Source organism: Cyclopterus lumpus, chromosome 14 (genome assembly GCF_009769545.1).
Source record: "Cyclopterus lumpus isolate fCycLum1 chromosome 14, fCycLum1.pri, whole genome shotgun sequence".
In the NCBI taxonomy this organism is placed as follows: Eukaryota; Metazoa; Chordata; class Actinopteri; order Perciformes; family Cyclopteridae; genus Cyclopterus; species Cyclopterus lumpus.
In genome coordinates, this window is record NC_046979.1 from 7,847,355 (window position 1) to 7,867,480 (window position 20,126).

Sequence of the window (20,126 nt, forward strand, 5' to 3'; positions counted from 1 at the left end):
TTGTCTGTGTGCGGCCGCCTGTGTGATTCAGTTTGAGTGGAGAACGCCCAGGGATACATCAGTGGCCCTCTCCAGATTACGGAGCGCCACAGTTTGCAGACGATTCGTTGATGGGGCGAATCTGGAGGCCTTGTGGTTGAAAGGAAGTGGCCCAGCGAGAGGAAGACCGTCAGCCAAACAAACACATGGACGCCCCATGCACGCGGCGTGTATATATAAACACACTCACTCTCTGACTCGCCAAAGGATTTCCCTTATAGCATGGCAGAGTGCATCTTTAGGTTCTGCGATGCGAATGGGGACTTAGACTATGATTGATTCCTCAGCTACACAAACGCAATCTTGCACACAACTAGAATAGATCCAGTTCTGCTGCGACACCGTGTCCTCCACTTTCCTTTTTCGACGTCACATTTGGGTCTGTATATTTTATAGAGGGTCCCCAGAAGAAGAAAACCATTGCCGTCGGGTCCTCGGATAACGTTTCAGTGTTGTGGCAGGAGTATGGAACGATTAGCCGTGTTTCATCAATGTTGTTGTATGCGTTGCTATTGTAATGCCAAACCAAAAAGCTGTTCCCTTAAAGAAATCAACTTAAAAGAGAGGCGGAACAAACATGTGACGATATCGTCTTGGTGTCAGGAGGTTTGTGAAATCCTTCGGGCGTTTGTGAGGCAACGGGCACGACGCATATGAGTTCAATAGCAGAAATTCTAAGCAAATTAAAGGGAAAACTGGTAACAAAATTATGCTACCGAGGCAAGAATGCTGGTCACCACCTGCCTGGTTTTATCAAGAGAAGAGGGAGACAAAAAGCAATAAAACCAGAATGCCAATAGCTTTTTAAAATTTATTTTCATATTGTGATCTGAGACATTGCATCCCTGATCCAATAAAACACGTGAGAGCTCCAGCATATTGTGCGAAATTATTCCAGTTTCCAGGTCATACATTGTCTTGATGAGTAACACTTCTTTCTCGGGAATAATTCACAAAAGTGTTAAAGGAGATGAAATATGAGATCGAGGAATATGCAGATGCAGGACGATGTTTAAATACCTTCATGTTTATGTGAAGTATTTTTGCATCATTCATTGTCACCTATAGACAGTATAACTGAAAATTTAGAGAAATTATTAAATCAGACGTAAAATGAAAAGACGACACAAGTGGTGCAGAATACGTCACCCATGACTTCATGCTGGATATGAAAACAGCTAATCACAGTAATAAAACTTTTTTTCTTTGTTTTCATCAGATGACAATCACTCCATCTTTGCTAAAGAAAAAAGGTCTGAAACAATCCATTAGCCGCGGTGCGGCTCTGTTGCTATAATAGCTACTCTCTCTAATCTCTTCCTCCCTTCGTTCTCTCTCTCTCTCTCTCTCCTTCTCCGTCTTGCTTCTGGGTGATAGTTGTGATGGGCAGGAGTGGGAGGCAAAATGCTCTGACTCAGCCAGAATCCTCCTTTTGTGAAGTTAAATACCAATTTACACTCCTCCCCGTTCCTTCTCCCATCTTCCACACGCACACCCTAACCCGCCCCATACACTAACAGTATTCACATTTACAAGTGTCTGCTCTATACCCCCCCCCCCCCCCCCCCCCCCCCCCACCCACCCACCCCCATCTCCCTTCACGGCTCACTCTTGCAAAAGAGATGGCTTTATTTAGCTGCCCGTGTATCCCTGTCCTATTTTTTACAACCTCTCTCTCTCCCCCTCTCTCTCCTCTCTCGCTCTCTCTCGTCTAATAAGCTAGTAATTAAAACCTGGAAACAGAGAATGGTGATATGCCAGAGGAGAAGAGATTGCCTTGGGAAAGTAAAGCTTTGGTTTCCCCCTCCATCGACCACCACCTGCACAATGCCTGTGGCGCAGCACAGATTTAGAGAAATACATTTAATTTGTCTTTGTGGTATGTTGGATTTGCCGGTTCTCTGCACTTAATAGATGTCTGTTCTTTTTGGAAGACATACCATACAGCTCACAGGAATATGGATTTGAAGACAGCGATTGAAGGTCGAGTAATAGAATAATATTCAGTGTCAAACTTCCTTCGGTTGTTCTGTAACCCCCTCCACCAATATGTGAATGTAACTGTCCTCATGAAGTGTACTTTTTCACCCACTTAAAGGACACCAAAGTTGCAACATGAGTTAAAAGTGATAAACTAGGACGCTGGAATACTTTGACGACAAAATTAGTCATCTAAATTGCAAGAGAGAGAGAGAGAGAGAGAGAGAGAGAGAGATAGAGTGGGGGGGACGTCAAGTTGTTTTGGTTGATGTTTTTCGGTTGAGATGCCGTTGGCAAAAATAGAGGTCGTGGGGCGGAGAGAGATCCAAGATGAAAATAAAAATAAAAGAAAGAAGAAGCAAAGAGAAAAAGAGGGGATGTTCAGCCAATACCAAAAGAGGTCAAAGCTGTTTGTGTCCTCCTTGACTTGTGCTGGTGCAGCTGTCATTTGGAAACTTACTCGAAGGAAGGAAGCACTGAAGGGGTTGATGGGGTTGCACTTAGATTCTGACAAGCGGGGAGTGAGAGACTTTGTGAGCCTGAAGGTGCAGGCAAAAGTACGGAAGTAATATACAGAAGTAAAAATAGTCATTATGCAAAATGCTTTCCTACAGTTATATTCTTATTATTTGATATCGTATACCGTTGTTTTAGTTTTAGTCGTGGCTTATTGTATGAACTATATTTTAATGTTGTAGAAGATGGAGCCAGAGCTGACTTGACTACCTTACATACTGTTATACATTATATGTTATTAACTCATTATATAAGTGGAATGGAAAATACCTGCAAAGTAACAAAACTATAAAATAAATAAGTAATAAATGCAACATGTTCTTGTGAAAGAAGTAGCAGGAAAACTACAAGTCCCTTAGAATTGTACTTAATATAGTATTTGATGTACTCGGTTAAACTCCACCACTTGAACATATAATACAAACCTAGGAATATTACTCGTACTCAAGGGCAACAACAATACACAAGTTCCTGAACAGCAAGAGTATACAGTAGCTAATGCGTAGCTCTTAGAAAGTACACATTATTTCTGTTAACAGTGCTTCTTTAAAGTGGAACAAGAAGTCAAATGTGCAGAATGGGCTACTTTTAAAATTCTACATTGCACCAGCTTTTACTACAGCCTAAATGTAGTTCATATGTGTACTGCTTGCATCTACATGCACACACAGAATTAATTTTAAGTCTCTTCTCGGTACCCTGGTGACACAGACAGCTGGTTTAGAGGCTAAGGGCATTCAAGTTGATGCCACTCGGTGGAGCAATTGTTCCTGGGCCAAAACCTCATTGCATTGTTAACATTAATGCTGGATAGCGAGGATCACGTATGACGCTAAGCACAAAGTGAACATTTGCATATGAGGCTCACTACAGTGAAAATATCAATTTCTTTAAGTTTGCACATATTTTTCTGGGAGTGCTGTTTTGGTAAAGCTGTGTGATTATTAAGGCACTTAAAATTAAATGCTACTTAGTATGAGTATGCACAGGCATAAATCAGTGCTTTAGTTTTGGGCAATTCATTCAGTGTGTTGAATATGATTAATTTGATTTCAAAGCTTGAAACCGGGGGCTCCAGAACTCTAATCTGTAATAGCACGAAGCCATTGGCAATGAAGTGGGGACTGATTGTCTTAGCTTACACAGCGTTTGTCTGATCTCATCTGTCGAAGTTAGAATTAAATTACAGTGTTGCTATTATACAGATCAATACATTGTGCCATTAGGACTGAAACATTCTCTTGGAAGATATCCTGTAATAGAGAGTCATTTAAAACAAATAAATCAGTGAGCATGTATGATTCATCAAAGTAGACATTACAGTAAGATAAGATGTAGTGAACTGATTCCTCTTCGTATTGTGCAAAACTCAAAAACAGCAATGCATAGGGTCTTAAAACTTCACAGCTCTGTGAGTCTGAAACAGCATGAGACCATATTGTTTAAAAATGTTCTGAGCAATCATATAATAAAGTTTTATACTCTGGTTTGAATTCTTAAAGGGGCCTGTGGGAGGTACTTGTATATTGTTCTTTTGCCGAAAGGCTTTTTTTTTTCTGGTCAGCCTCCTGCAGCAGGTGTGTAGAGCAGAACAAGGAAAGTAAAAATGTAAAATGACTCGAGTTGAACCACTCGTGTGTTATACCACTGACAGATGTATTCACACGGCGAACAATGGCAAATATTGTCCATCCATCTCCTGAGTGCTTGTCTGAACATGTAAAGTCATCTGTGCGGCCAATATTTGTTTTCAGGTTGTCCATTAAATCTTCTCACGCACACTAACCCCTAGCTGAATGGATCCCCTTCCCAAGAGGCCTCCGCAAACCTTTTCGTCTTGTCTGCTCATCTCTCTTGTTTTCTTTCACCGCATCACATGAAGCATCACATTCTTCTCTCCTTGCTTAATATTTAGTTTGAACTGCAGCTCAAGTAAGTGTAGCCGTAAGTGTCGTGACTGTTCAGTGAGACGAAGTCTCGTCATCCGGCCAGAATAGTTAAAACAGGAAGTAAGACCCAAAAAAAAGAGAGGAAAAAAAGGTGATATATTAAACATGGGGAGAAAAGAGAGCGAGAGTTGAATTTTAGAAGTTGGAGCTTATGTAATGAGTGTGTATCGTATCTTTCCTCAGTGTGTGACTGGATAAGAAATGATGAAGCCATTTTTAGACGAGGTAAGCCGGAACACGGATAACAGACTGAGAGAGAAGTCGAATGTGTTGGCCTGTTTTACTTCTTCTTCTTTTTTTTTTTTTTTATCACATGACGTGGATGGAAATAAACTCGGTAATGCAGTTGTCTCGTCAAATCTGTCGAGAAAGGTAGAACAGTTTAGGCGATGGTGAGAAATGGACCGGAAATAAGATGTAGCACCAGAAAGATGGCAGCCGCGGCTGGAGCGGAGAGACGAGCTGTCCCACGGCCTGCGCGCTAAATGTGCTGTGGCGAATGGATTGATTATACATGTGTATGGTAATACACACCACTGAATCACAATCGAATCTGGGCTGCCCAACCCTCCGCCCTGGCACAGGTGCACTCCGTTTTAAACATGCTTCCATCTGATGAAATGATGGTAAGAAAAAAACGTTTTGGCAGATTCTCACTACGAGTCATAAATCCTATAAACAGCCGCGCTCTCAATAATTTGAAAGCTATTATTAGTGTATCGGTGAGAGGAAGAATCATCGGTCTCTGTCACATTCAACACATTGTTAACAACAAGGCAATCAAACTCCACAGACTCCTGTCTGGTGTTTAATCATGCTGCTCGGTTCCCGCAGTCACTCACCATGGCAATGCTGTGCTTTTTTTTCTCCATGACATCATCTTGCCACCCGCTTTAGGGCAGGAATCGCTGCAGTGGCCTAAGGAGGCAACATGCACAACCACAGTAACTAGTTTATCACTGGCATATAGCTTTTGGTCATGTCACAGCAAGTGGTGAGTTAACATCCCCTGTGTGTATTGGTGACCCTGGCAAACAGCCATGGCATAACCCTGGTCATTAGCAAAGCTAAATGAAACACACACACACACACACACACACACACGCACAACAGCATCTGCTGTCACCCCTGATTTGGTTGACCCTTGACAGGAGAGGAGCTCAGTGAGACAGGCTGTCAGCAGCCCTGCAATGTGTCGAGCTCGTCTCCCTTCATTGGATGGCCAGCATGTGCCTCAGGTCTCCCCTGCACATCCATATTCACACCAATTTACATCCCGGCTGCCAGCAGAAAGAAATTCTCATGTGTTTTTTTTTTTCTTCTCTCCTCCTGGTCAGCGATCCTGAATTACCGTGTTTTATTCTCTTGAATTCCCCTGTGGCTGTTCTGCAACAGCCACAGGGGAATTTACAGCCACATTTAGTTCAACATTCCCTCTCGCAGGTTCAATACTCTCCTGTCAAATACAGAATGTAACTATATCTGTATTCTAATATTAATAAAACATTCACTTTGTATGCGTATTTCCACCTCAGTGGAAGGCTCATACTGAAAGAATGATCTTGTGTGTGTGTGTGTGTGTGTCTGTCTGTCTACATTATGTTGAGTGTGTTGTCTCTGCGGCTTTTAACAACAAAGCAACGCAATTCGGATGAATGATCGTCCCCGCCAAGTTTTTATTGCTTTTTTGTAGATTACATCAGCTTGTAGTAAATCGCTTTTGCTGAGGAAATGTATTATCCTAATGAACATACTTCAAATCATATGCAAACAATAGATTTGAGCTGTTGTCTGCATAGTTGATTTTTTTCACACCGCTGTCATCAGCATTTTTCATTCATGAAATATAAACAGAAAGGAGCGGATTGACTTGATAGTGATGTAATTGCAGCAAAAAGATGATAGGATTGGATGAATTTGAACTTTTTTTAATGGAGTAGCAAAGAAAAGAGGACAAATGCAAGGCCTCGACAGAGATCTGAACTCTAAATGTTCAGATCTGCACATGAAGTTGATTATGAAAGACTGAGGACCGCAGCTGCCGGTATATCACATTAGATGTGGGCGTTGTTAGATGCACGCCATGAGGCTGTGAGATCATAGCAGCATGCATGAAAGCTTCTATATATTAAATGTTGATCTAAATAGTTAAAATTTGACCTCAGTGGTAACACCCTTGACCAGGAGAGCTTTCTTTAGACCCTGTGAAGATGGAGTGTGAACACTCTTGTGAACGCGTCATCTGCTGGCGTTGACAGATGGGGGAGTTCTAGCTAAGGTTAGTTTGAGGGCTCACATCAGGCTTGAAGGCTCGGGTGCTTTGATATCACAGCTGCAGTCGTATGAGAAATAAACCGGTTCCTTTCATCCCACACACCGGCGTTGAGTATGTGAACCACCGTCCAACTCGCCATTCAGCACATTAAAGTGCAACTTGAACTAAATGTACAAGAGGTCAAGTTGAAGGAAGTTGAATCTGAAGTAATAAAAATCTGGTATTTTCATTTCTTTAATCAAAACGACAATAACGAGTAAATGATTTGTATGTTGGAAGATTTAAGGATGTAGTGGGGGGTGTAGGGAAACACTGTTGCTAATAATGGGGGATCAAGTTGATATTTAGGTATTTTTACAGTTTTGACAAGAAATACATCATTGAAAGTAAGGAATGATAAAAGAAATTAAACATGCATCTGGCCAAGTCTGGCCATAAGGAAATTAAATATAAAGTAAATGTTTAAACAAGTAAATAGGTACAAATAATAAGAAAAAAAAGTCATATCAACCATGCAACACTGTTTGTCAGTCACTCGTGTCAACCATACATTGACACATTACATTTTTTACATTACATGTCATGTAGCTGACGCTTTTATCCAAAGCGACTTACAATCATGTTATATTCATACACTGCAGACACAGCTACAGGGAACAATTCAGGGTTAAGTGTCTTGCTCAAGGACACATCGACCAGGGCGGGGATTGAACGCAATGCCGTCCGGGGTCGCCCGTCACCCAAAAGAGTCAACCTTTGGGAAAATGGGAAACGCATGTCTTGGCAATGCACATTAACACATTCAATTCAATTCAATTCAGTTTATTTTGTATAGCCCAATATCACAAATTACAAATTTGCCTCAGAGGGCTTTACAATCTGTACACATACAAGATCCCTGTCCCAGGACCTCATTACCACATGCTGCCACCCACCCCTCACAAAGACTGCACCCATTTTTTAACCTGGATTATATACTTACAAACAAACACAAACGTATGCTATCAATAATTATTTATTTATTTATTTAAGATTTAAAGATTCGGATAAGAACTTGACGCTCTAAGATTCACTCCAACAGGCCATCGGGTATAAATAAACAACAACAAACATGTCCGCATAGTCCACTAATTGTTTTGGGACTGTTTATCTGGAGCACGACACTATTTGCTCGCCATTCGGTAATGTTGCGAAATCACAGCCAGACACTTAAACCAGTGAAGGAACTGGAAACCCTTTTGTATTGAGTGGGATCAGGAAGTCATCAACAAACTGATGCATTACAGTATACAGAGTCATAATGGCAGGCAGGCTGATACAGATATTTCAGCCTGCCAGAATGGAGGGCAGCGGTCGATAACACCTCCTCAAAGTGTCTTCCTGGCAAGTGCTGTGCCCCGTAATGGAACTAGCGGAGAGATGCGTAAGGCAGGAGGGTCTTTTCGCCAGCCGACCCCACCCCTGTGGTGGCAATCCCATTATCATTAAGAGTCCGAAGAAATATGGAGGAGGCTTCATGCTGCTGACCGAGCTGAAATAAGTGTATTAACCGGCAGTTTCTCTGCTGTCAGGGGTCTCGGTTTTTGGCCTCTGCTAATGTAATGTTAATAAAAAACCAAATAGTGGGCTGTGGGACCCCTGAGAGCAGCCTTCATGTGTCTCCCGTACAAACCGAGGCGGCGCACTGTAATATACTGTGCACCTGCACGCGTCAGCAGAAAACACACATGGTGATATGAACAGTTATGGCTGCCGAGGTTATTGCACTTGGTTTATTTAATGATGCTATCAATGGCTGGGTGAACAGAGGCGTACGGTGGGTTGAATCTCGCAGACTTGGTCCCTGTCCAGGCACTACGTGGACTTACTCAGTGCACATCGTCGCCATAATGCATTCTGACAGACTCATCTCTTTCCCTTTCTGTTTCTCATTAACGCACAAATACCCAGATGTTGGCTGTTTATCAATAAACTGCAGTGTGTGTTGTGGGCATGAGGAAAATTATTAGCCAGCTGTTCCATCCCCAGCTGCAGAGACTATTCCATGTGCTCTGGGTGCTTGAAAACACACACACACACACACACACAGCATTTTACAAGCCATAGCGAGAAGCCAGGGGAGGTTTCCGACACCGGCGACAGTCTGATGTTAATCAATTAGCAGACAACTGACTGAGCTGGAGGCCGGCCGTGAACTGCCATTAAACCCAGGCAACCTGACAGACAGGTACACGTTTAGAGCGCTCAAGAGGACAGTCGCTATTGGCAAACATTGCTGCATCATCAGGCTGGCAGGAATGCTCCTGGAATGTTTGTGTGATGAATTTGTTCTTGTGCAGGCCTTGCGGTTTGGTCCTGGTTCGATTAAGGTGTTCGAAGCCTATTGTATTGTGTGTGTGTGTGTGTGTGTGTGTGTGTGTGTGTGTGTGTGTGTGTGTGTGTGTGTGTGTGTGTGCGTGTGGTGCAATAGTTTGCACTCACATGTGCACCTGTGCTTAGCATGCATTTTAAACAGACAGGCCAGGTGATCCTTATTGTCAGGGTTAGGGCAATCTGGGCTCAGCTAACCTCAACCTCTTAACACCTAACATCTGCTGGGGTCAGACAGCCAGCCAGCCCAGGGATGGCTCATCATCAGCTGGATGCTGGTGTTCATGGTCCAGCTAACTACTGGCAGGAGACAAGGGTTTGTTTGAGCGTGTGTGTGTGTGTGTGTGTGTGTGTGTGTGTGTGTCCAAGCAAGTCTGGCTCTAGCTCTCTCTCTTTTGTTCATTTTAGATCTCCACTTGCCTTGGGCATATACATGCTGTGGAGATGTTTTGTTACACAACATTACATATTGATCAGCCCAAGACGTATCAGTTTGTTTAATCCACGATTGGTGTTTGTGTGTTTACAGCCTATCATGGTCAGACAAAACGTACTTAAATCATACTTTTTAACATCAGTGCAGGGCGCTGTTCGATTAGTTTGTTCTTGTCTTCTCGGATGGATCTGGAAATCAATACTCAAGACTAATCACTAATCACAATTGTTTTTACTAAACTAAAACAAGTAAATGATATCCCATATAGACACTATGCTGTGTCATACATTCCACATTCCCTTACTCTATCTTTCTTCTTCTGTTGTTTTTCTCTCTCCAGGAGACTATGTGGTGCTGACCGTCTTCTTTGACCTCAGCAGAAGAATGGGCTACTTTACCATTCAGACCTACATCCCATGCACCCTGATTGTTGTCCTCTCCTGGGTCTCATTCTGGATCAACAAGGATGCGGTTCCTGCAAGGACATCATTAGGTAAACGGAATAAAAGAAAACTTTGAAGTCATTCCTGCTGCAAGATGTTTACCAATTGCTGTCAATGCTGACAATGTTTATAAAAAGAAAGGACAAAAAAGCAAAAATTATTCGAAAGAAATTAATGTTGCTTTTATTTTCCTTGAGACCCAATATCTATCTATCCTCTGTAACTGCTCATGAAGCCTTGACAGTGCCTTTGCTCTAGTTCATTTTTATAATCATTGCACTTGGCTCCAACACTCATATGCTTCAGTTCTACCAGTGAGGTTCATTAGCGACGATGGCCTTAATTACTCTGCTGTGAAACTTATCAAAAACCCTGTGGTGGTCGCACACCACCTCAAACGGAAAAGCAATCTGCCTCAGCTTCCTCTTTCCTGCCTTTCTCTCCTTCCCTTTTGTCTTCCCTTCACCGCACTTCCTCCTCCTGTTTTCCCCTCCGAGACAGGGCAGCTGCTTAGGAATCTAGTCCAATCTTGATTAGAAAAGCCTATCCTGGCACATATGTTTTCATACATGCCTTAATGAGGCATTCATTATGCAATACAGCAGGGAAGTTGCAGAGATGCAGCCTCAGCACAAAAAGAATGCAGGTGGCCTCCTATCTGAATGCAATAAGGAGACACGGAATGAAAAAAGAGGGCAAGAGTGAGGATTTCAAGGAAATGTATCAGCTTTTGAACTTGCCCTTGGCGTCCATTGGACATCTTCAGAAGTTCACTCATAATATAGCTGCATACATATTCCTTAGTCAGCTTTCCTTGTGGCCCCATAAGGCTCTAAATCCTGACCTCAAGTCAATGGGATGGCATGATTAGCCAGCATAATTCAATGTGAAACAATCCCTGCAGGAAGAAACCCTCCTTCTACCTCACTACTAGCATTACTTTGCCCATCATTAATCTCTCTAAAAATAGGTTGATTTGTTTTCCCCTGCTTATGCAGCTCCAGACATGATTTGCAGTCTAAATAATAACATTTTTAATTCCCTGCTAAAATTGTACCAACATTCAAACTATTTTAATTTCCGTTGAAAGACGATGCAGAAGGTACAGGAAGCCAGGTGGTTAGGAGGCGGATTAATGCAGATGACATAATTCCTAATCCTTCAATGCCATCCAGAAATATATCAATTCACTTGCAATACTGCAATGTTATTCTTGACTTAGAAGGACGTCTTTCTGTCGTCAACAATTTTAAACATAAATCATATCCGATATACAAGGCATGTGTATGGGGGTTGTAATGCTGCTATTGGTAATAATGTTGTATCAGTGTACTGATAAACGCATTTCCTCGTCATGTGTCATCACCCCGCCTCCATCCAGACTACATAATCATTAGAGACAGACACAGCATGAAAAGGGGGAGAGGTTTGCCAGATGGTGGATGAAGGGATGTTGTATGTCAGTGTGATGGTCAATAGCAGCTAAACCGTAAAACAGTAAACTATTTAGATCAAGGGGACAATAAAACAGCTGCTCAACTTGTCTTTATCGGCGTCTATCTGCAAGAGATTGCTATTAAACAGCAAGCAATAATCCTCTTTCATATACACACATATATATATATATATATATATATATATATATATATATATATATATATATATATATATATATATATATTTATATTAATAAATAAATAAATATATATATTTTGTTTTATTTATTTATATATATACATATACAAAGATCATTGCTATGCTATAAACCTCCAGCATTACATTTTAAGATAAAATAAGTATCTCACCTTCCTCATATGGAAGCTTATGATGTGCATCTGAAAATTTGAAATTTGGAGAATATCCTTTCTATTTTGTTTTGATTGAGAGCACATCTAATTGTCTGTGTTCCCTCCGATCTCATTACCAGGCATCACCACTGTGCTGACCATGACCACGCTGAGTACTATTGCCAGGAAATCCCTTCCAAAAGTTTCCTATGTGACTGCCATGGACTTGTTCGTGTCAGTCTGCTTCATCTTCGTCTTCGCCGCACTCATAGAGTACGGCACGCTGCACTACTTTGTCAGCAACAGGAAGCCAAGCGCCAAAAAGGACAGGAAGAAGAGAAACCCGGTGAGCTAAAACTAACTGAAGTGATGCTTTTGTTTTGTTTTTAGCTACAAACAACATGCTTTTTATTTATATACCATATCTTTGTGTAATATCTTCACAGTGCTTACAGTGTCTTTTATGTAGCTGAAATGTAAAGTTCTCCTGACTCTCTCACTGTCCCTCCCCCACAGTATTACACGACAGGATTAAGCCTTGGGAAAAAAAAAAAGCTAAACACTGCTTTCCCAAGGGAGCCTCTTCCCAGGGGCCACCACACAAATTACTCAATGAGCGAAGGCGTGCAGCTCAAACCTTTTCCTAATCCGACGCATATCTGTTACAGTTGTAATTTAAACCATGTCACATGACAGGAGAATCGGAGTCATGTGATGTGAGCCTTAAATCCCTCAAGAGGTTATGGCAGCGTGGTTCAAAAGGTGCCATGATTTCTCACCATGCGTGTGAGCGTTTATGGAACCGAAAACGTTTTCCCTCAACAACAAGACAAACACTTAACCAGCTAGAATAGAAAGGAAGATTGTGCATGGAATACGTGATTGGTAGAAAAGATTAACAACTTGAAGTCTTCTTCTTAGTGGAAACAAATGTTGTTTAACTGAAATCCATCTTTGTAGTCACGTAGTTTTATTGGGTGGGTGGGATTAGACTTGAACTATATAGAATCTTAAACCTCTGCAGTAAGTTTACTGTGCTTGGGTGAACAGGCGCGTTGAAGTGGAGCTTTGGGAAAGTAAGGCGCTCTACTTTCAGCCTCTGTAACTAAGGTTTCCAACTGTCTCGTGGACGAATGAATGACTAATGAAGTGGAAGGTGTCATGCCAGTTTGCCATCTCAGAGTGGCTTTTCTAGGTTCTCTGCATGACTTGCCAAGATACAGGAAGGAGAAAGTATGCAAGAAAACGAGGTCTTTGACTGAAAACCATTTGATATTCATGAATTGTTAAAAGCATGGATAGAATAGGAAATCAAGGAAATGTAAATGTATAACTTAAAGTTAAAGTTGATCTCACTACTTGTGAGCTGTGTTGGTTCCTTGTGATCTTCTTCTTAAGATGCAGAGGGATTTTTATCCTCTCAGTTTATGTAGTTTCTTCTAGGTTACCGTCATACATTATCATGAGCTGTTTTATTACATATAGACTTAATCTGTCCAGTGATATCTTTCCTAAGGTGATGCTGGCATAACAATCCTGTGAAATACATCTAGCCCACCATGCATCACCCCTCTCTCTGTATGTCTCTCGACAGTATAGTTCTTCTCTTTCCATTTTGACCAGCAGAGTGATTGCAAATTTCACACATTATCTTGTGTTTACTTTTCTTTTTATTTATGTTTTTTTTTTTTGTTCTCTGTTTACATGTGTTCTCTGTTTTTGTTTGTTACTCTCTTTCAATTCCACATATTCTTTGTTTCCTGTCTGGACAAAAGCTCCTCCGGCTCTTTTCCTCAAAGGTATATTGCCTGTGTCTGACTGCATGCGTCTGCTGCATTGTGGCTCTTTGAGCCCCCCAGCACCTCACTGCTTCTCTGTCTGTTCTACAGCAGATATGCCTCTATGTATTCCCTCTGTACCTACCTGCATTCTTACTGTACTCCTCATCAGTTCATAAATAGGTATCGGAGATCATATTAAAAAGGGGCGCTCTGCAGTGCACAGTGCGGAGGCAGCCAGCCAGACGTACTCATGGAGTTTTTCAAATTAAAATAAAGCATCCCAGACATCCCATGTCCAGAGGAATGTAATGGTCCAGGCACAGCGTGGACTCATTCTGGCTCCCTCTGTCCTGTTTCACTTGTTGTTGCTGTTGTAACCACGGTGAACTCGCAGCCGCTGCAATAGCTTCCTGTTCCTCCTGCCAGTGAATCTACCTGTGTGTTTGTTGGGCTTCTCAACCTGACGCTTCCTACAGAGTCAGCAGAGCCTTAACAGACTGAAACAGACAACCCCTGCACTGTTAATAAGTCCAATTAGAGATGGAGGTCCATTCAGAATTTTTTAAAGACACAAAAAAGCATCCAGGGCGGGTGGGAGATAGCAAAGATCTAAATTGAATCTTACACACAAGTCAAGATAATCTCCTTTTCCACATCAATATTTTATTGGGGGGGGGAATAATTTTACGGTCAGATCGATTTGATTTCGAGCATACACATGGGTCTAAATGTACTGCTGAAGAATCCACTTTTATTTTAACACTACCATCAAATATATTCAATTAAAGTCAGATAACCAAGGGATCCTCCAGCAATAATGCTCAATTGTTCTGCCTTTTGTCTTATCCGAGAGGTTGTCTACCTTCAGCCAGTTAAAGTTGCCAATGCCACTGTGTTGTTTCTTTGTCGTTGTTTTTAATTTATTTGTTGCTAACACCGACACAGCACAGCCTAGCTCAACCAGGTCGTGAGGCCGGATGCTGCTAATGCTCCTTCTGCTTGAACTCCCACCCCATTAGTTTTCAAGGGGACCCCAGGTTTGTGCACTAGTGCTGGGCAAGATGAGAACTTATTCAATCAAGTATTTTAAGCTTATTTGAGAATGCGTGCATGCATTTTATTTTCAAACTAAAACTGTATACATGCCAGTGCCAGTACAATCATGTATATATTATTATTTTCTATGTTATAAAGAAAAATACATAAAGAATGAAATGACAGCTACCGGCGTTTTTTTTTTTTTTTAAAGGTGGTGATGTGAAATTCTTAGAAGTTGAACTTTGCTCAACTCACTGTGTCATTTTTAAATGATGAGTTTGACACCCTAGTTTATCAGCAAGGTCAAGGAGCCTCTGCCATAGGGGGAAGGGAGGGCATTTAATCTGCCAAACAGCCAGCATTCCAATTTGTGCAGAGGTGGCATGGTATTTCAAGATAAAAGCTGATGAAAGCAGTCTGTTTGAATACTAATTGTCTCCCTTTAGAATGACAGGGCCACATACTCACTGATGTCCTATTTTAGGAAATAAAAAGGCACATGTCTCCAGTGGTGAGCACAATTTGAAAAGGAGGTTTGTTTCAACCCATTTAGTGACAGAAAGAGTGGGCTGGAGAAATATTGAGCTGTGTACCGCACATCTGCCAACACATGCTCCTCCCTAAGCTAAGCTTAATGATGTATCATAAGCCAGTTGCTACCTATCGTATGAACGCATTTCAGAAATAAATGCTTACAACATCCACACAGGTCCAAATTATGACATTTTGTTGAGTCACAGGGCCTCCCAAGCAATTTAAAGAAGTGCTCTTGGAACATGTGACTCACAGTCGTCTGATTGCTACAGCGTCTTCACCGCAGTTTTAAAGGCTCTCTATACGATATTCAGAATATTAATATATATGTAAAGTCATAGTAATGTCTACCTGAGCAGAGAATGAAGTCGTGCTCTCCTGTGTGTGTCTTGTACTACTCTGTTCACATAGCAGTGTGGCTGCACGTGCCTTTTAGTGCATGTTAGTGCATGTGAGCGCTACAATCTACTCATAGGGCAGTTAAAGAAGATAACCGCTGCGGTTCTCCCCCAGGTTAACACTGTTGGCCCCGTCAACGCTGTTGATGTTGTTCGCACTCTTAGCACCATTAGCACCATCAGCTGTGAGCCGCTGGCTCAGCCGTCGCCATGTTCGTTGAGAGGCAAGCGTAGGAACTAGTAATGCTCTGAGTTTTGTGTTGACCTTTTAATTCATGCGCAATAGCGTAATCAAAAAAATAATTAGAAATGGAAGGGGCATTGTCCATTCCCAGCTTTGTACAGTACAGCTGCTAATTAAAGCAATATGTACTAAGAATAGTATGGCTGCTTCAGCTGCCAGCCCAAAAGGTGTAATTTGCATCACAGGGACGACTGACCCTTTACCACTATAAGCTCACTAATTACAACTACAGGTGGTCGTCATGGCTCAATTTGTATTTTCTGACATTGAAAGGGTCCATTGACAAATTGAGGGTGCAAATTACATTTTGCTGACTAATGACGGAGATCGAAGAGAGAGACAGGAACCTGCAGCTCGAATTAGGTCCCCTGTTATGTCAGGCGGTTCTCAATTACGGCACTCTGGGGGCTCTGATCGCTAACTGTGTCCTTTTTGTCCTGTTAAAAGCAGACACCCACGGTAGACATCCGTCCACGCTCGGCCACAGCCATTCAGATGAACAACGCCACGCACATGCAGGAGCGAGACGAAGAGTACGGTTATGAGTGTCTGGATGGGAAGGACTGCACCAGCTTCTTCTGCTGTTTCGAAGACTGCCGCTCCGGAGCCTGGCGGCACGGCAGGTTGCACATCCGTGTCGCCAAAATAGACTCATATGCACGCATCTTCTTCCCCACTGCATTTGGTCTCTTCAACCTGGTCTACTGGGTCTCCTATCTCTATCTCTAGGCCTGGGTGTGTTTCCAGCCTTATCATATAGCTCATTACATTCTACATATGCTCCGTGCCAGCAAAGGACATTGTGAAGGAGGGGACCCACTGAAATACCCACTGATTGGATTTACAGCATTTCCTTCTAATTCCTTAGTTTTAATCTCTTGACATTTTTGTTATTTTATTTTAGAACTTTAACAGACATTGCAAATGTTGTAGCATTACATTTAACTGGTATGAGGAGGTTTGTAGATGTGTCGTGAAATGATTGATTGTGTAAGCAATTAGGAGGATTTGTTTTGTTTTTCTTTCTGGTTTTATGATATGATTTTTTGACTTTTTTTCATTTGGAATTTCCTCTCCATTTCTTCACAATGGGACTTCTACTAATTGCTTTATTTTAAGACAAATGCATCCCTTCCATAGAAAACAATTGAAATGAAAAGCAATTCATATCACATCACGCGCCTGAAAAAAAGAAGAAAAAAAAGACATTATTTATGTCTTATCATTCCTTTTCACTTTTCTTTTGTTTTTCACAAAAAACACTAAAAAACAAAATCTGAAGCACTTTAATAGAGCTATGTTTGACTGTGATGCTAATTTATTTTTCATTTAATTAGCTTTAGTATTGGCACAATTAAACATTGCATTTTTCATGTGTGGTCAGAGACTGAGAGACAATGCTGTTTATGGAAAATGCTTAACTGTACAGACACTGTATATATTTTACTACTACATAGTGGTTTACATTTATTGCATGCACCTTTAAGGCCAAAAATCAACATCTTTTATGGTCTTCTGTTGTTGGCTATGGAAAAAAATATAAAAAATTAGCACTGTTGATTAACATTTAGGATTTAATTAAACTATTTTCTAGGAAAATTGGAAAATGAAATGGTAAAAATGTGCCCGTTTTATCCTTTTCAGTTGAGGAATCATCTGTTCATACAGGTAGGAGCATCAGCCCAGAAGTTCAGGCCAGACAACTGGTTTAATATTGTTTCCTCACAGCTATCAGCTTACAGTATAGACAACACTGACCTCTCATCCTGCCCTCCATTTGCTTTCAAAACAGTGCATTTAGATAATGACACGCTGCTATTGTATTTTAGTAATGCAAGCTTTTACAAGAGAAACTGTCCTAAACAAGTAATGTTTTCTTTAACATTAAAGGGCAAACAAATCATTGTTTGCCCTTTACATTAACAGAGTGAAAGCTGCAACAGTGCAAGTGGGTGCGTTTCAAAGAGGAATTCAAACTTCTCTACACTTTGATGTGAATGTCAATACAGACAGCTGTTGGGTATTTTGAAATCCCTGCAGTGGGACAGGATTCATTCTATGTGTCATTCTTCTAAGTTGAGCAACAAAACAAAACAAAAAAAACCTGAAGAAATATGAATTGATATCAAAATAAACTGAAGAGCGTAATACAAGTATAAAAAAAATGCCTCTTAAGTTGAGAGTAAACTTTATTATCAAGCATCTCCTTTTAGGAGAAACACGTTGAGAATGTAACTCATTACATAGTGAGGACATTAATTCACTGGCTAGGCAGAATTTCATTTGTTTTGTATTTGTTTTGCCATTTTCCCGATAAAATTTGCTCGAATGCCATAATGTGAAGAGTATGAAGAGAGCAGAGCACACAGCGAAAGCATCTGAATTGTAAATGTTGTGTATGATAACATGTAACGCACATGAACGACAACTGCTTACAGATTACAATTTTGATAGACACCGGTATGCAACAAATGGAGACAGTGCTTCAGTATGATTTGTAAACTCAAAAGGAGTGGGTGTATATCACATTGTTTATGTACATAAATTATGAACGGAAGAAAACACTCGTCCAGCCCTTGGGATTTTGAAAAAGGGTATATATATTTTGTAATTTCAGCATTGTTACAGTATATCATCATACAGTATTTAGACTTATTGTATTATGCTGGACCGACCATGTAAAATACTTTGGGGGTAATTGGGTATTTATTTATTTATTCATTAATGGTATTTATTTATTTATTTTATTGAAAACAAATGTATGTTATGTTCATATAGCCCCTGAAAAGAAACACAGAATGCTGTCATTTATATCAAAGATACATTTTTGTTTGATGTGTCAATGGAGCTTGAGCTTATTTATCTTGTGTTTTCTATGTTGTGATGGATGTACACTACTCTCACAAAGGCCTGTCAAACTGTTATATATGTTGAATTAGTGAGTTGCAACATTTCCTTTTTTTTTTTGCAGCTTCTGAGTAGTAGACTGATTTCAGGGGGGGGAAAAAAAACACAAAAAACAATTCCCAAGCCACCAGAAGAAGAACATTTGCTTGTCTATGTGACTCTTGATTATATCCACTTTTTCCACCTCCACAAGGTCTTGGTCTTGGTATTTGCCATCTTTAATAAAGCATCCGTGATGATATTATCATATGCATTTACCAGATTATCTCATATTTCCTTACGTTCTTTCCCTTTTGTATTCCTTTGTGGCCCTGTTGTGTCCCGACGCCGCCACTTAGCCGTCTGTCTTCAGTGTCTACATCCTCCAACTCGGACATCTTTAGGGATGTAGGTGTGTCAGTAGCCATGTAGAATGGTCATCATCAGTGTTCTGTAGTTTAAAGTGTAAAAGAGTGATTACATCTTATCAAGTGCCAAACTGACACACATGCAATAGAGAATATCAAACTATAATATCATTTGTGAATCCACTTTTACTGCCTTGAAGAACAAAAAACATATGCTAAAATTGTGTGTGTTTCCTTGCAGCAAAAGTTGACCACACCATATTTTCTCTGACATTTCTTCTTTTTTTTGGTACTTTTCAATGTACGGTACTGATCCAAAAGCATCGGGACAATAGTTTGAATGTAGACTAGACTAATAAATAATAATCATTGTATCACGGCTAACACAAAAGACATTTCTGAATCTGACTTCCATCAGGATGCTGGGTTTGTAAATAACCAAGCATATCTTGTGTTTTGGATAACAACAAACGTACTCTATGGCATTTTATTATTTCCATGATGGTAAAAAAGCTTGTTTATGATTTGTTTATTATGTTTTTGTGCACTCTACTGTAAATGCAGAGCTATAAAGGCATATGGGAGATACGGTTTATACTCAGTGGCGTGCATGTTGGATATGTTTTTCAGAATTGGGACTAATTCAAGCACTGTTTCATCTGGTCTCAGTGCTTTGCCTGCATTGACATGTACTTTTATTACACTGTACTTACTTTTGACAGAGTGATTTTAGTTATTTTGGGACCCACAAATGAGACATAATATGAGAACCACACATGTAGATATTTTCTATTGATATGTTTTTTTGTCAAACAGATGAAAGCTAAATAATACTCACTAGAATTACGGCGCTCAGAGGTATCCAAGAACAACATACATTTCACATGATCCTCATACATACATTATGTTAGTTGTTTGTCATCTATGTATATTGACTATTGTTAAAAAAAAGATATTAAAAAAAAGGGGCACTGATCAATTATGTTAGGGTCTGCATTATATACTATACATGTACTGGAAAAAATCCTTTTCATAAGGGAATGGCACATAGCTGTGGACTTTTACAATAAAATGGTTGCATT

General features: G+C 40.6%; 1 protein-coding gene across 6 annotated transcripts in view; it reads left to right on the forward strand.

Moving 5' to 3' along the window:
- The window catches only part of gabrg2 (gamma-aminobutyric acid type A receptor subunit gamma2), a 42,214-nt gene extending 25,695 nt beyond the window's left edge, over positions 1-16,519 (forward strand). Inside the window, exons 5-8 of one of the 6 annotated variants that reach the window (XM_034549739.1) lie at positions 9,906-10,058; positions 11,936-12,141; positions 13,571-13,594; positions 16,238-16,519. In XM_034549739.1, the coding sequence (XP_034405630.1) occupies positions 9,906-10,058; positions 11,936-12,141; positions 13,571-13,594; positions 16,238-16,519 (665 nt within the window). The remainder of the gene's footprint in view (positions 1-9,905; positions 10,059-11,935; positions 12,142-13,570; positions 13,595-16,237) is intronic. The other 5 variants (XM_034549741.1, XM_034549743.1, XM_034549738.1 and 2 more) reach the window with 5 other exon arrangements.
- Positions 16,520-20,126: the final 3,607 nt, after the last annotated feature.